At 35.5% G+C, this 16,885-nt stretch overlaps 2 protein-coding genes across 2 annotated transcripts; one reads left to right on the top strand and one right to left on the bottom strand.

The window, feature by feature from the left end:
• Window positions 1-1,052: 1,052 nt before the first annotated feature.
• On the bottom strand, window positions 1,053-3,978 carry LOC122595496 (multiple organellar RNA editing factor 8, chloroplastic/mitochondrial-like). Its single transcript, XM_043767863.1, has 4 exons — window positions 3,531-3,978; window positions 2,133-2,230; window positions 1,976-2,041; window positions 1,053-1,776 (listed from the first exon to the last, which is right to left on the bottom strand). Exons 1-4 carry the CDS (start codon window positions 3,890-3,892, stop codon window positions 1,154-1,156), a joined length of 1,149 nt encoding a protein of 382 aa, XP_043623798.1. The 5' UTR covers window positions 3,893-3,978; the 3' UTR covers window positions 1,053-1,153.
• A 2,755-nt stretch (window positions 3,979-6,733) lies between these two features.
• On the top strand, window positions 6,734-16,600 carry LOC122595168 (increased DNA methylation 1-like). Its single transcript, XM_043767495.1, has 9 exons — window positions 6,734-6,847; window positions 10,458-12,888; window positions 13,151-13,271; window positions 13,479-13,564; window positions 13,664-13,908; window positions 14,021-14,107; window positions 14,327-14,426; window positions 14,703-14,892; window positions 15,320-16,600. Exons 2-9 carry the CDS (start codon window positions 10,597-10,599, stop codon window positions 16,312-16,314), a joined length of 4,116 nt encoding a protein of 1,371 aa, XP_043623430.1. The 5' UTR covers window positions 6,734-6,847; window positions 10,458-10,596; the 3' UTR covers window positions 16,315-16,600.
• The last annotated feature ends 285 nt before the right edge of the window (window positions 16,601-16,885 follow it).

Below are 16,885 nucleotides of genomic sequence, written 5' to 3'. Positions count from 1 at the left end.
TCACTGTGACAAAGGTTAATGATATGTTTATGGAAACAATGTTAAACGGTTCCTTTTCTAGACAGATGACCAGGTGTCTAGGGTATCAATATGACATATTGAAGTCACGAGGACGTATACAGTAACCAGTAATACCTATTATATATCTAGTTAAATAGTATTACGGATTACACTTTGCAAATTTCATTTTTTTCATGAACATGTATCCAGATTCCAGAATATCAAAGTATTATCCGAATGAGTATTCACATATCCAGCTCATATTCAGTTCATTCACATTCATTTTGGAATGAGCATTTACATATCGTGCTCATATCGTTTCAGTTCATTCTAGTTCACATCTTTGGTTCATATCCATATAATAAGTTTGGTATTGTTTTTAATTTTTATACACTTAGTAATTTCAATTCCAAATTATAGGTTCTTTTAGACATTTACTCGTAACATCTTATTTACGTTTCCCTCTCAGAAACAGGTTATTTCAAATCCACGTAGCTGATTTAAGCAATGGTGAGGATTCAATCTTTAAAGAAAATTCTCAATTTTGTTGTGTTGAGTTATAAAATATATTAAGCAGTTAACTATAACGTTAAATATAAATGACTAAGTATACCAAGCCAGATGCCATACTGTGTCATGGGCACAAGATAGTGTATTCTACCCAGCAGTATATTGTATTGCCAGGAGTGAACCATGACTGACTTGTAACACGCATTCTCTAAAGACCCAGCCTCTGTTTTCACATATTCAAACTGGGTCTTAAGCAAAACTCTGTCATGCCATCCTCCTGTGCCTGGGTGGTCCATTTGACCACAACTATCCTAACAATGTGAGTACCATCAATGGGGATTGACCAACACTGATCTTAGCCAAGCCGATGTTTGCATGCCGTACAGTCCAATTTGTACTCCACCCTCGCATCAACTCCAAACAAAGACCAAAGTTGTTTAATTCATTGTAGAGGCAAGTCACAAAATTCATGAAGTGACCTGATCCCAAAATATAACTAATACCACCATATTTAACCACTTGCACAAGCAACAAAAGTTTGCTGAACTAAACGACAAAACCATACTTTTATGAACTAGTCGAAAGTCAGGGGGTCTACATAATTATAATAGAATAAAACTGGCCTTTCATATCTACTATACGCTCACTGATAGTTCTGTGAGTAGTTTGGTGGAGTTGGCATGTCTCTTCCTGGCATATCCTGAGGTTCGCAAGGAAGTCTACCACCTACATTTGGTGCAAAACTGCTTTGCCCCGGTCCAGACTGATAAGGCGCACTTCCATAGTTTTGTGCATAACTTGGCTGCTGCTGCTGCTGGTTGGGAGCATTATTGGGCATCTCTAATCCCATGTTTGGCGGCTGTTGGTAATTGGGAGCACTATTAGGCATCCCTCCATCCATATTTGATGGGGGCATCCCACCGCCCATGTTGTTTGGCAGGGGCACAGCACCGCCTATGTCTCCATCGTAGCTCGAACCAGGAGCACACCAAGTAGGCTGACCAACACCAGTATTGGGTGGACCTCCCATGCCATCACCTTCACCTCCATAGTAACGTAGTCCATCAGATGCTACCAAGCCAGCAGGTGGTAAACGCTTCTTCTGCTGCACATTTTCTCTTCTCCTCTCAAAGTTTCTTGACCTATCAAAGTTGCGAGGCCTGTCATTTCGTTTATTCCTCTCGTTTGCCCGAGCATTGTTTCTCATCCACTCCTCATGGTACTTAGGCTCATATGGAACAGCTTTCCCATCAATAAACGGTTCACCTGCCACATGAAATGCAAACACAGTAAACTTTAATTCGACAAGTATATTAGTGTTTCCTCCAATGAGCACCATACCACAAAATATGATATAACACCAGTCACTTAATCAGTATAATCTCAAGTCAAGATTCATATCATAAGTCAAACCCATTTTCGCAATGAGCTAATAAAATACTACCAAATAAAAAGGAGACAATACCTCCATAATCTTTGTTCTTGACATCCAAATACGAATCAGGCAGCACCCAACGAACACCCGGTAACTCTAACCATACGGAAAAGAAAAAAATAAATTAAAATGTAACTATTGAAATGACAACGGAGAATCCAACCCATCTAAACAATCGACGCTATACCTTTTAGCTTGTAGGAGTCTTCTTCAGATACAAGAGCTCCAAAAGCATAATAGCATCTAGTGGAGACCGAATATATTTTCATCCTTGCTTCATCATAGCTATACAACACAAGCTATAAATAATCCAATAGAGACGAAATAATGTAGAAAATAAAAAACCGTAACTGATCCAAACCAGGCACAACATGTGATTTAAGCGAAGGACCTAAAAGAGCTTGGCTTGCGGGGAGACTTGGCGTTGGATAGGACTGCATGGAGAACTAGGATTAGAGTAGAGAATTAGGTTAGGGTAGTGTGACTAAGACCGACATCTTTTCCCATATTGCCTTGCCCAAGGATGTGAGGGTTGGTTTCACCAAGAGAAGTGGACCCAAGTTAGGTGACTTGATGCCCAAGTAGGTCGACGGAGGTGGAAGGACAGAATACCGAAGGATCCAAAGGAGTTTCCCGATGGTGGAAGTGGACAAGGAGTATAAGGCATATGGGAATAGGTTTTTGTAGACTTTTTACTTAGACTTTGGTTCTCTGTAACCTCCGTAGTGGTTTTGGCCTGAGTTAGAGGTAGGCCAAAATCGAGGGGGGAGGTTACTCTAGGCTGCCCCAAACTGCTTCGTCTGTTGAAGGACATGACCGATGAGAGATTATTAGAGGACTAGGTTTAGTTTAATGGATTGGGAGCATGAGAGAGGACTTTGATTAGTTTAGCTAGGCAACTTAAGTTAACTAGGATTAGTTTAGCTAGGCGGCTTAAGTTAGTTTAGGTTTGCTCACCTCCCGTTAATTTTCCTTGAACCATTCAGGCACTAGATTTATTTTTAGTTAATCCCTTTTATATGTATGTAGGCATGGTTATTATGCTCAAACACTTTTAAAATTGTTAACGTTCAATACGGTAGCTATTGTATGAGTATTATTGAACTGGTGCTTAAGTTATGTAGGTATCCTGTTTGCTACTTTTCCCTACGCTTAATGTTGTATGCTACTTTTGGACGACATGTACGGTTACTAAACTTTCTTCACTCTTCGATTTTTCCAGCTCTCCGTGGCCGGAGGTCCCTATTGGAAGGAGTCTCTCTACCTTTGGGTAGAGGTAAGACTGTCTGCAGCTCACATTGGGTAATGTTGTTGTTGAAGATTTAAATAAAATCAAAAGATGTATAAAAACTAGATTTTTATGGTTCATGAATAATCAAAAGTAAAATTATACAAGTATTTATCAATGTAAAGAAAAAAACAATATTGAAATATAATATAGAAGTGCTGTAATAAATCCATAATCATCCAAATGTATATACACATAACAATATAGGGGGAAATAACAAGATACATTTCATGTTCTCATTTTCTATAAATATCTCAAAACCAATAGAGAGATGTAATAAAAATAATATATACTTACGTGCCAACAACTTTGGCTAGAGTATTGATATAAGAATCAATAATCTCATCTCTGGAAGGTTCACCTTCAGGTTTCTCAACAACAACAAGCCAGTGTTCAAAATCACATCCATCAAGCAATATTGTTTCTTTTGGGGGCTTATTTGACCAAGCAGTATTGTTCGAGTCCTTGAGTGATGATTTGGTCTGCCGCGTGGAAAAGGATCGGGTCCCAGTGGCCACGAGTGAGGCATGGCGGAAATTTGTAGCGGCGGCGATGAGTGGACGGAGACGGAGGATGGTGGTAGATGTGGTGGAAAGACGGTGAGTTAGGGTTTGGTTGACGGTGGTGATTAGAGAGCGGAGGAGAATGCGAGATGACATTTTTAGAGGTTTTGATGGATGGAAATGAGAGTGATGAGGGGTTTGTGATTTTAAGGGTAAAACCCTAGTAGTTTGTTTGGATAAGAGTGAGGGGAGTCTGTTGACAAAAGGTTATTTTAATCTTTTTTTAATAACCTTTCTCGAAAAACTCTCACATTTTGGTTTTAATCTTTTAATATATGTGTAATCCCATTTATTTATTTTTGCAAAATGTATTAAAATATTAACATGTTACCCGTATAATAGAGCGATAGTGACGACGACAATGACAGTGCCAGTGACTAGTGGTGACGACGGTGACCATTGGTGGTAATGACGTAATTGACGACAGTGACTAGTGTAAGTTGGTGTAATTGTAATTGATATAAAAGTGATGGTTTAAGTATTTTAAAAGATAGGAGTTTATGTTGTAAATTAGTAAGTTAATGGTTAATAGTGTAAATTAGTTCATTAAGAGCAAACTAGGTAATTTCTTATAACTCATTCCAAATGAGAGAGTTTATTAGGGTAATTCGATCAATTCTAAAATAATTTTGTGTACATATTTCTAAAAATAAAGAACTAGATAGTTAGATAATCAAGAACGGTTTATTTAAGTTGGGATTTAAACAATACTATATTCACTTCTTATAATTATTTATTTTTTCATAAGGATATATATTAGGTAGCATTAGGATTAAGATATCATTAACACATATTTTGATCAAAAGTAATTATATTCTAGGTGGAATTTCGGTTTTATGGCACCGTTTGCAATATTGGTCGGGGCTAAAAAACAACATTTTATTTTAAAAAGAATATGTAATATTCACTTAATTCAAAATAAGACAAATGTTAAAAAGAGTTTTCAAAGTGACCATTACCCCTATTAATTTGATTGTTGTAATCTTATATATTGTGTTTTCCATTTCACTGGCTAGTCATATAGCAAAATGGTTTTAATATTATTAATCAAAACAAATAAAATATAGAAACAACATACTAGAAAAAAAAAATATACAAAAGTTGTGATCTCTAATTTCAATAAATAAATAAATAAGAGTCAAGTAGATAACATACTAAAAAAACATAACAAAAAAAGTTAAACAAAAATCCTCATATAGATACATCAAATAAGTGATTAAGATTCAAATAAAGTATAAACATATTAACAAAAACATTATAATGATAAATGGTGTAAAGAACAAACCTGAACAAATCGGTCAGATACGATTAGTCATTGTCTTGATCATATGTACTCTCAATTTGAACTCAGTAACCACCAATCACCATGTAAGTAAGTTTGTAATATGAAAATTAAAGAAAGTTTATAACTAAATTAGACGCATGTTACGTGTAAGTTATATATAAAAATTAAAAACAAAATAATTCAACTTATGAATAAATAATTGAAAATATTAGTTCTTATAATGTGGTAAGGACAAACTATATTTTATATGAAAGAGTATGAAATAAAATAATAGATCGACCTAAAAAATAATATCATAATTGGTGCTAAACTAATGGATATGTAAATTAATAACAATAATAAGTAATCAAGTAGAATGAAAGTATGTATACAATATTTATACTAATGTCAGCTAGTTCGTTTAGCTAGTTAATCTAGCATGCAGTCATACCAGAAGTTAACATCAAACTGGAAGAATTTATGTGGTACTGAATACTAATATTAGATTTCATGAGCTAATATAAAACTAATCATATTAGGGCTACTTCGAAAAGCAATATCGTTTATAATTATTGTATATTTACCAACTATATATAATTTATATATACATGAGAAGAATTAGTTGAACCAACGTTATTGAATCCATTTCATTCATGCAGCGTTAAACCAAATTTATTAAAATCTAGTATGAGTTACCAACTCAGAATCCCCATATGAGAAGCCAATATTCTCAAAACACAAAATACAATCCAGATCTATCGAAACACAAATTTACAAATGTATTCATATTAAATTTTCAGAGAGAGTGTAACGACTTAGAAACCGCATGTGGACAACCACAATTACTTACTATCGTTGTACGAGAGCGTTGAATCAACAAGCCACATGTTCTGCTCTTGCGGTGTGGCCTCAATTATTTGGTACAAGATCAGCCCGTGGTGTAAGGCGTCTCCTTTTTTTGTTTTTACTACTAAGGATCTTGTGGAAATTCATAATCATGTTCAGATAGGCAAAAAGGAAAGAAAGACATTGAAAGGAATTATAATGATAGCGTGCTGGTTCATTTGGAAGGCAAGGAACAAGAAGAAATTCGCCAACAGTAATGTAGTTGTTGAGGCGATCTACCAAAACATTAGATCTATGGGTTACTTATGGTATAGAAATCGTAAGAAAAATGTGTCGATTAGCTGGCAAGAGTGGTGTAGATTTGATTTGATGTAAATATGAGGTATTTTCTTGTACACGGTTTGATACCCGACGTGTTTGTCGTGGTATGTATATGAATGAAAGTTGCTTTTCAAAAAAAAAAAAAGAATAATCGAAGTGGTTTAAAGTAGTTGATCATTAATTAGTTTGTCAATTCTATTAATTAGCTGCATGAATTTTACAAATTATAAATTCCCATAATTATCAAAACAATTATCCACTCATATTCAAATGAGTTTTATTTATTTTTACCAGCATCACCTTCCAAAATTTCAAACTCGTTTTAGCACTAACCCAAAAATTTAAATTTTTTTAAAAACCAATCATACGTATGCAAACACACTTAATTGTAATAAAGATGACTGTAGTCAGTGTAGTGAATTATGGGTCTACTATCTTTCCTTCCTTTCATTTCCATGTAAACAAACCACACTTCAAACAGCTTTTTTCCTCTCATAAGGCTCACACACATACATCATCACAAATAAAATATAAATTAATTTTTTTACCCCCAATTTCCACTATTTCATCAATTTCCTTCCCAAATCTACAAACCCTAATTTCCAATTTGGACTAAAAAGGTTCGATTTTTTTTTTTCTAATTCCAGCTTAATTTTACTTTACACGCTTCCAATTTTGATATCTGTGATTTAATTGCTAGGTTTTGTGACTGATTTGTTCAATGCTGGAAATTTGGAATTTTATGTGATTGGATATATTATTTTGCAGGTTTTTTCACCGATTTGTTAAAATGTTTATGAACAATTTGTGGTTTTTTGGTTAAAATGTTGGAAAGTTTGTTGATTTGAGATTTGTTTTTAAAATTAATTGGTTTGATATGGATCTCTTAATGATTTTATATATTTTTCTTCTAAATTTGACTTTCATTGTTTCTGAGTTTGTTAAGGAAGGAAAATTTTATGTGATTATATATATGTTATGCTTTATATATGAATAAAATATGAATAAAATAATATACTATTTATGTCTATGTTATTTTAGGTTTAGGGCTTTAGCTGTTTTGGTTAAATTTCCAGTTGTGTGTGTGATTCTAACCATTACTATCTGAATTTGATGCTGTGTGACTTTAATACCGTTGGGCTGTAATGTTTTTGAGGTAAATTTGGTATGTACGTTTCTTCTTTTTGCGACAATGTAGCTGGACGGTGGATGCTTATTGTTACTAGGATCTGAAATAGAGTGGTTAGCATTTTGAAGGAGAACATAGAATAAAAATGGTATCTTGATATAATGTGAGCTGCTTCCTTTTTGTTTTTGTTTTTGGGGTGTACGTAATTGCTTAAAATGTGCATGATATGACACCCTTTAACGCTTTTAAATGATTAGCTGGCCATATGAATCCGACAGGATATAAAGGTTAATTACTAATTCAACGAAGTTTGTTACTATATATAGTTATATACGTCTAAAGAAATTTTAAGTTGGTGACGCTTGGTGTGACTAAATAGAGGGAGGGAGGGAGGGAGAAATAAAAGATGACCTAACTTAGATGTCATTGGTATTTAGGTTGTGTTTCTCGAGGCTTTTGATATTCTTCACTACCTGTGCTTAGACCAATTTAGGTTTGAGTGGTTGACCGAATAAATCTTTATATCCAGTGTTGTAAAATGTGGATTCCTTGGCTGTGAAATCAAGGCATGGCAACTAAGTTAATGTTACTTGGTATTGTTATATGGGTACTAACTTACATATAGCTATTCCTTTTGGAAAAGGGACGTTATGCTGTTATGGATATGGGAGACGTGGTACCTTTATGAGGTATCAAGCAAATGAAAGCAGGTCAGAAGAAAACCCCAACAACAATAACTGAATTAGTGCGCCGAGTCGCCGACACTAGTTTTAGGCAAAATTTTCTCCTCATTATTTAAGCAGGTCTATAGTTGTAGAAAAACGAACTGTATAAATCTGTCACTAGTGCTTTATTAATAAGTTAATTTCATGCTAAGGAGATGAGCAGCATTTTGTGTGTGTGTGTGTGGATATTCATGCATCTTGTGCAGCCACAAATCAGCTTTAGGATTTACATGTCAGTTACTCTAAGGTCTAACACTCTAACCCCATGCTGTCACCTGTGGTCAGTTTGATGATGTCTCTTCAGTTATCGGTGGCCTTCAGTTCTTTGAACATTTTGATATAGATCAGAAGTTACAATAGAAAGAAAGTCAGGGGGTTAAGTATCGTTTTAATAATTAGTTAATTAATTATAGTAATGTCTTGGTGGACAAGTTAGGGCTTTGTCTGGTCCTTCTTTAAATAAGGCTCACGGCCAATTGTTTAGGTATGGGAGATTATTATTAATTGTTCTTAGGAACTAGGGCTGCTGGAGCATTATACTAGATTAGGGCTACTGGAGCATTGTACCAGATTATCTATATAGTTGTAACAGCCAACTTTGTCGGAATTATCGTGAATTGTCTAGTTATTTCTCTATTTTCTGCTGGTCTGGTACATATCACATTTCTAGAATTCTTCTTTGCATAACTTCAACATGCACTTCAGTTAGCTGTTAGCATCAGAAATGTCATCATTAATACTTATTGTTGGGTGGAGATTCTTGAACTAATATACTAGTAATTAATGTCTTAATCGCACGTATCTAGTAAACAATATGCATGTAGATATGCCATACTTGTGCATGAAAAAATTAGTTTGTACTTGTGGAGTTAAATGTAATGCAAAAAAAGCAACTTAGATTTACACATCAAAGTGTGCTAGTAAATCTTATTATCTAAAATTTTTGCGTGATACCTTTTTTTTTAACAGTTAAGTACACCAAATATATTACTACTCCTAAATTACTCCAAATATTCCTATGCCAAGCCTTGAACCTTAATATTCTCCTTAAGAGGCATGAGCCTCTACCAAGTGGGCTAGTCTTACATTTTGCATGATACCTCGTCACTTTGTACTGACAAGGAGGTTGTAGAAGTGAACTACACTTTAAGATAGAGGTATGTGCTAGAATAAGGTCTTGACATGTGAATATGTATGTCAGAAGATCTCCGAAAGGGATTATTTTGAATATAATATAGAAGTTCCAAATTAAATATAAATTAACAGAAAACGTTAGTGACAACATCCTTAGCGTGTTGGTTTTTATATTTCTGTGTTAATACTTAATAAAAACAGTCTACCGTTCTCCCCTTCCTTTCTTGTTACTGTTATGCCATTGTTATGCTAATGACTTTGGTTAATGGATGCTTGCTTGACTAGCTTTTTGCGTGCCTTTTCTTCTGACATGCTTATCATACCATTATAATAACTTTTTAAATTGGTTTCAAACACACTCACTAATTTGAAAAGTAACAAGCAACAACTTATAGTAAAGTACTCGGTCTTGTGGTTATCGATTATCTTACATCGTCCTGTCTTTTCTTTTTCTTAGATTTCCTCTATAGGGTACATCTTTGTCAGTGTCATGTCAAATAGTTCTGGCTTATTTTATTACTGTATCTTGCAACTTGATTTTGTTTGACTTTCTCATATGCATTTTAATTAGCATTGAACTTAGTTATTATTGTCTAGACCATTACTAGATGTCTAAGTTGATGTATCTTGTGTGCATTTATTCTATTTCTCACTTTCTGCATTTCCCAACGCAGTAATTTTATTTTAATTTAATAAATAATCTGTGGTAGATTGTAGTTAAGACACTGTTTTTTTTTAAGGATATATAACCAGCATATCAATAACGTGGAGTGAATCACATTTTTCCTTCCGGTATAATGGAGCCACACCCTGTTGGAAAGTAATTAGAGTTCACCGTGCTGCCATATTTCAGATATCCTGGAATACCCCTATAAGTGTATCTGTCTAGCATTTTGTTTTTCCTTACCTGGGATATTTCGGATTTACAGCATACTTTTTCCTGACATCTCTGAAATATGCCAGATTTCAACACCATTTTGAGCTGTTGATCAGCTTTTTATGTACGACGAGCTTTGAATATTCATAATTTTCTTACATAATTGCAAGTTACCTTTATATATTTCCAACTGTACATTCTACTGTTCTTCCAAGGCTGTGAAATCTCACACTTTATTTTTATCTCAATATCACATTAATTCTTTCAAATCACCTGCTGATGTGGTTGTCACTAGCTGTATCTGGAATTTAATCATATTCACATATATTCAAATTCATTTGATGTTTGGTCTTGTATTATTGCAGAGTGGTTAATATTCAACATCAGACTGAATTAAGTTATGATCAGTTTTTTATTCTAATTCTGTGGAGGTCTTTATTTCTATTATTAAAAGGGGGAGCATACATATTTATATCTGTTAAGGGAATCAAAAGGATACCTCAAATGAAGGGAAACTGCAACAAATCCTTAAAGCTGTTGTTCAGGAGAGGTATTGAAGATTTGCACGATGATGATTTTGAGGGTTCAAAGGACGAGGATTCCATTTTTAGAGAAGTGTTTTTTGGCCATGAAACTAATAAATCTAGCAAAAAATGTCTTGTAACCGGTGCAATCAATTTCGAAAGTGAAATTAAAAAGCCTAAAGACATCTCAGTTGGCTGCAACAGTGATAATTCAGTCATGACAAGTCATATTGAATCTCAAAACATGAAAGGATCTGAAGAACCAACTATATTGGCAAGAAATGACCCTGATGTTGAAGTTAAAAGAAGGAAGATGTTACTTGAGGAACAAGTCAATGCTAAACCTTATATAGAAAAAGTGGTTAATTCTTCAATTCCATCAAAAGAAATCGATTCGTGTTTGATTCAACCAACTGCAGTTGTAACATGTCGTTTATTTGAATCATCGTGTCAAGGTTTTAAATCCAGTTGCTATCTGCTTAAAGGAGCTGTCATTGAAGTTGTTGGCAAGGATGCTATAAAATCTAGATTATTGAGCTTTGACACAAACGATCAAAAAGGAAATGAAATAAGTGCTGCTATTGCATCACCTGTTTCTCAGGAGAGTCATGCCAGCAAGCTTTTAGTTACCCCTACCCCGACTGAACCCGTTCACTGTTCCAAACGGAAGTGGAAAGATTCTTGTATTAAGGAACATGATCCTTTTCACGGCTTCAAGAGGAAATGGAAAGATTCTTCATTTGTGGAACTTGATGAAGATGAACTTCTAGTACCACCCAAAGAGTCAACCACCGATCTTAGACCATTGTTGCGTTTTCATATCAATCGGTTACTTAGAGCAGCAAAATGGGTTATAGGGAGGCGTATCAGAACCACACATTGTAGAGGGCGTGGTGAGTTTGTTTTTAAAACTCCTTCTGGAAGGCCAATTCGAGAGTTTCACAGGGCTTGGAACATGTGCGGTCAGAGACTTGTTGCAGATGCAAATTATGTTATTGGCGAGAGTGATGGAATAGAGTGGACCAGTTTGAGCGAGTTCCAGTCTGATCTTTGTAATACTTTAATTGAGATTGAAGAACAACTTAGCAATTTGGAGGGTGCTACGGGTTTAGCTCATTGGTGGTATTTACTTGACCCGTTTGCAAAAGTGGCGTTCATTGACAAAAGTCTGAGGTTCTTAAAAGAAGGAAAACCAGTCAAAACAAAGAGAAGTGTGGTGGATGGTTTCTATTCGAGTGATGATGCCATCTTGCCTTCAAAAAATGAAGCTATTACCGGAAATCAGATTACAAAAAGCCTTCGGAAAGAAAATAGCGATTTGGTTCTATTTTCTTGCCAAACAAACAATATGTATGGATCAACTGGAGGGTCTGAATCAATTTGTATACATCAAGATGGCACAGAGCTCGGGTTGAACACTAAAGAACACAATAATTTCAAAAGGTTATCTGAAATGAAATTAAGTGCCTGTTCTGGTATGCAAGAGATCAGTGAGAGTAGTGTTCAGTTAAAATCTAATATGGCAGAGAGTGATGGCAGTTGTATAAAATCCACACTTTCTTCTTCTACGGAACAGATTGAGAAGAAGCAACCAAGGTCTAGGAAGTCCATTCATCATCCTAAACATGACAAAGAAAGAAAAGGGAGGTGTCACCTTAATGATGATGATCTTTTACTTTCAGCCATTTTAAAAAACCGCTCTACTAACAAATCATCCGGCATTAAGAAGAAATCTCGTGTCCCAAAAGCTCCAAGGAAGTACAACGAGGGTCGAAAAGGCAGTTGCAGGTTGCGCCCACGAAGTCTTGCTAAGGGTGGCCCACATCACGTGGAAGGGAGGTGGTCTGGGCTTGGTGTAAGATCGGTGTTGTCTATGTTAATAGATTTTGGTGTCATTAGAGTAAATGAGGTGATACAGTTCAGGAATACAAGAGATGATTTAGTGGTAAAAGATGGTTTAGTTACGCGAGATGGTATTATGTGTCAATGTTGTGAGAAGCTGCTTTCAGTTTCTCAGTTTAAGAATCATGCTGGTTTCAGCCTGAAAGGCCCATGTTTAAATCTTTTTATGGAGTCTGGAAAACCATTCACTTTGTGTCAGCTGGAAGCTTGGTCGACTGAATACAAGGTTAGGAGAGGTGCCACACGGACTATTGAGGTAGAGGATCTTGACGAACATGATGATAGCTGTGGTTTGTGTGGTGACGGGGGTGAATTGATATGCTGTGATAACTGCCCGTCAACCTTTCATCTAAAATGCTTGTGTGTAGAGGTTCGTCTTATTTGCATTACATCTTTAAAAAGCTTCTTCAATTACTATCTGATTGTTCAACACATATTGTTACATACCTGTACTTTTGCAAGAACTTTTAGCGTTCTAGACATTCCAACCGAGCTACTTTTTTAGTAGTTTGGATATTTACTGATTATGAATATCAGTGTTAATTTCCTAACCCTTTTTCATTAATTTATTTAGTATTTCTTAATTTATTTTGTTATTTGTATTCTCTTTTTATGTGCCTTGCTTTTTTCAGGAGCTACCTGAAGGCAATTGGTATTGTTCTAACTGCTCTTGCTGGAATTGTGGAAATGTGGTCAATAATAATGAGCCTTCAAGATTAGGTGCTCTGAAATGTTTGCAATGCGAACATAAATGTAAATCTCTGCACTTGATAACCAGTATATATTTTAAATAACTTAAATGATAAAATATGACACTTTCATGTTTGGCAGTTGAAATTAATGTCTTATTTTTCATAATCCAAGTTGGCACACTGCCTTGTTCCTAAACATGGGTTGCCTCTCATTTAGTTTGTTACAAATCATATAGTTTATATAAATGATCGTGTTGCATGTAAACAGACCATGAAGATTGTATGAGAGTGAAGGGAATGGATAGTGAGTTGGTGTCTTCTGCTACATGGTGCTGTGGAGAAAGCTGTAAGGAGGTAATGTGAATTTTTTTATCAGCTTGAATAGGAAATATATGTACATAGAAGGCAGTAACTTGGAAGTTATTAATAAGTTTAATTTTCAATCATATGTAGGTTCACACAGGGCTTCATTCCCAAATCGGGATAATGAATCCCATATCTGATGGTTTCTCATGGACACTTCTTAAGTGCATTCATGGGGACCAAAAGGTTCACTCGGCTCCACGTTTGGTGGCTCTGAAAGCTGAATGCAATCTGAAACTAGCTGTTGCTCTCACAATCATGGAGGAGTGTTTTCTTCCCATGGTAGATCCAAGAACAGGAATTGATATGATACCCCATGTCATGTACAATTGGGGGTAAGAATCTATTTTCACATACTGTTTCTATTATGTCATTTTAACATCTCGTTCGCATCATGTACTAATAGGAAAATGATTGAGATAATTATTTTGTTCGATTGTTTTACAGATCAGAATTTGCCCGTCTCAACTATGAGGGGTTCTATACATTGATCTTAGAGAAAGATGACGTGATAATATGTGTAGCAACCGTGAGGTACCATTTAATACAGGCTACTCATATAATTTAAGAATTTATTTAGTTTGCATGCTTTTATCACTGAATCTAACATCTAGAGCTATATCTGCCCAATATTAAATGCTTTTAGTTTACATGCTTTTAGTTTACATACTTTTGTTTAATGTGAATTAATATCCTTGGGTAATCTAGAGCTATATCTGCCCAATATTAAATGGTGTGTAAATTCTTATTCAGGATCCATGGGACAAAGGTTGCTGAGATGCCACTAATTGCAACATGTAGCAAGTATCGGCGCCAAGGAATGTGTAGGCGACTCATGGATGCTCTTGAAGAGGTAATATTTTCGGTTTCAAACATGGTAAATTAGTAACAGATTGTTTCTTGGTTGTGTACTTGTGTAATTATTTCCTCAACTGAAAATTATAAGAGGTTTTTTTTTCCTCCCAAGTCCGGCCAATTTATTAGATATATATTTTGCAATGACGAAGCAAACATGTTTTACCACTACTACCATATCTATCTGTGTATGCAATAAATACATGTTGTGCCCAAAACATGCATGCATCCAATGACCGTACATTACTCAATTTGTATATGCCCTATTCGCTAGATGTTGAAGTCACTCAAGATAGAAAAGCTGGTGGTATCCGCCATCCCGAGCTTGGTTGACACATGGACCAAGGGGTTTGGGTTCATGCCTTTGGAAGCCGACGAGAAGAAGAGCCTGACCAGAACCAACCTTATGGTCTTCCCAGGAACTGTATGGCTCACGAAACCTATGTATGAGGATGCAATTCAAGGTACACAACCTTCCTTTATTGTAGATGTTGCAATATCAACCCATTTACCTTGAAATCTATTATTCAGGTTTTAATTTGACCTCTAAGGGCTAAAATGTCTAAACAATAAAATTTGGTAAAAGTAGAGTTGCTCAAATGGGTTGAATGGGCCATAAGTGAATCGAAATACATTTAAAAGCTCAATATCTCTTAAATCTCTCCATTTAAGAAGTTAGATTAGTATTTCTGTGATATGGTTTCCATAATCATACAGTATACAATAAACTTAGAAGGAACAAAAACTGTTTGCTGGCCAAGTCTACTGATTTGTTGCTGTATTTGTAGGATCCCATTTTGGTACTTTTTAAGTTCTTATAAATGAGCCCCTGTTGTTAAAATTTACCAGCTAGCTCATAAAGTCTCAATCAAATTGATTTTTCATGAATAGGTACTCCAGCTGAAGCTGTAGATACATCCATCGAGGGGAATATTATACCCATTTCTTCACAAGAAGATGGAGACCAAAACCTGAAACTTTCATTTGAAGAACTGCCATCACTACCTTCAAAAGCCGAAGGAAGCCCATCTGCTATTGGTTTTGAAGCTGACCTAATAAAGACAGAGGGAACTTTAATCAGTCAACAGCCTTATAATTATTCTGCAACAGATACATCCTTGGAGGATAAGAGTGTGCCTGTTTCTTTACAAGAAGGTGGAGACCAAGACCCAAAACTTTCACTTGCAGAACTGCCATCACTACCTTCAAAAGCCGAAGGAAGCTCATCTGCTATTGGTTTTGAAGCTGACCTGATAAAGACAGGGGGAACTTTAATCAGTCAACAGCCCTATAATTATTCTGTAACAGATACATTCTTGGAGGATAAGAGTATGCCTGTTTCTTTACAAGAAGGTGGAGACGAAGACCCGAAGCTTTCACTTGAGGAACTGCCATCACTACCTTCAAAAGCCGAAGAAAGCTCATCTGTTATGGGTCTTGAAGCTGACACGATGATAACAGAGGGAACTTTAATTAGTCAACAGCCCTATAATTATTCTGGAATAGATACATCCTTGGAGGATAAGAGTATGCCTGTTTCTTTACAAGATGGAGGCCAAGACCCGAAACTTTCACTTGAAGAACCGCCATCGCCACCTTCAAAAGCCGAAGGAAGCTCTATGGCTCTTGAAGCTGACGCGATGATAACAGAGGGAACTTTAATTAGTCAACAGCCCTATAATTATTCTGGAATAGATACATCCTTGGAGGATAAGAGTATGCCTGTTTCTTTACAAGACGGAGGCCAAGACCCGAAACTTTCTCTTGAAGAACCGCCATCACCACCTTCAAAAGCTGAAGGAAGCTCATCAGATATGGCTTTTGAAGCGGACCCGATGATAAAAGAGGGAATTCCCTATAATTACCCCGTGATAGAGACAAATTAGCAATAAAGATGTACATTGGAGTTGATAAAGTTTTGCAGGTTAAGGATATGCCATATATGATGCCAAATAGAACAATGGAAGGTTGAAGTTGCATCTGTTGTGTACTTGTGTTGGCATATGTTGTTTGTTTGTTTGTTTTATTAGGAAAAGGAAAATGTCGTATGTTGTACAATGAGGTAGTATGTTTAGTGGAAGATGCAAAATTACACGAGGGGTGAATTATCGACTATCTTGTACATACGTTGCTTTATTTTGTTTCCCTCAAGACACCTTTTTCCTTGCAAAATTCTTTTTCAGCGTATTTTATTTTGGCCTGAAGAAAAGCTTGGTCTATGGAAAAGTGACATTTATGTAGCAAAACCGAAGTTTGTTATGTCCATTTAGTTATAACTTATGGGAGATGTTAGGGGCACCATTCTTATCAGTACATTACCAACTTATGCTTTATTGTTTTCTACTACATTTGTTTTTCTTTTTAAACCAACATTCTGATCTACATCTGCTCTTAAATTATATGTATGTATGAGATAATTCTCTATTAATCCACTCTCTCAAATGTTTAAAGTAGGAT

Source organism: Erigeron canadensis, chromosome 4, assembly GCF_010389155.1.
Source record: "Erigeron canadensis isolate Cc75 chromosome 4, C_canadensis_v1, whole genome shotgun sequence".
NCBI classification, from domain to species: Eukaryota; Viridiplantae; Streptophyta; class Magnoliopsida; order Asterales; family Asteraceae; genus Erigeron; species Erigeron canadensis.
Note: the sequence above shows the minus strand (reverse complement) of the source record. Positions and strands in the feature narration are given on the sequence as shown.

Excerpts from the sequence above, each read along its gene's own strand:
- LOC122595496 (XM_043767863.1), bottom strand. The coding sequence starts at position 3,892 with ATGTCATCTCGCATTCTCCTCCGCTCTCTAATCACCACCGTCAACCAA. Across the intron at positions 2,231-3,530 it reads CTAGCCAAAGTTGTTGGCAC|CTATGATGAAGCAAGGATGA; the intron begins GTAAGTATATAT and ends TGTGTTGTATAG. Across the intron at positions 2,042-2,132 it reads AGACTCCTACAAGCTAAAAG|AGTTACCGGGTGTTCGTTGG; the intron begins GTATAGCGTCGA and ends CCGTATGGTTAG.
- LOC122595168 (XM_043767495.1), top strand. The coding sequence starts at position 10,597 with ATGAAGGGAAACTGCAACAAATCCTTAAAGCTGTTGTTCAGGAGAGGT. Across the intron at positions 13,272-13,478 it reads TTTGCAATGCGAACATAAAT|ACCATGAAGATTGTATGAGA; the intron begins GTAAATCTCTGC and ends GCATGTAAACAG. Across the intron at positions 14,108-14,326 it reads ATATGTGTAGCAACCGTGAG|GATCCATGGGACAAAGGTTG; the intron begins GTACCATTTAAT and ends ATTCTTATTCAG.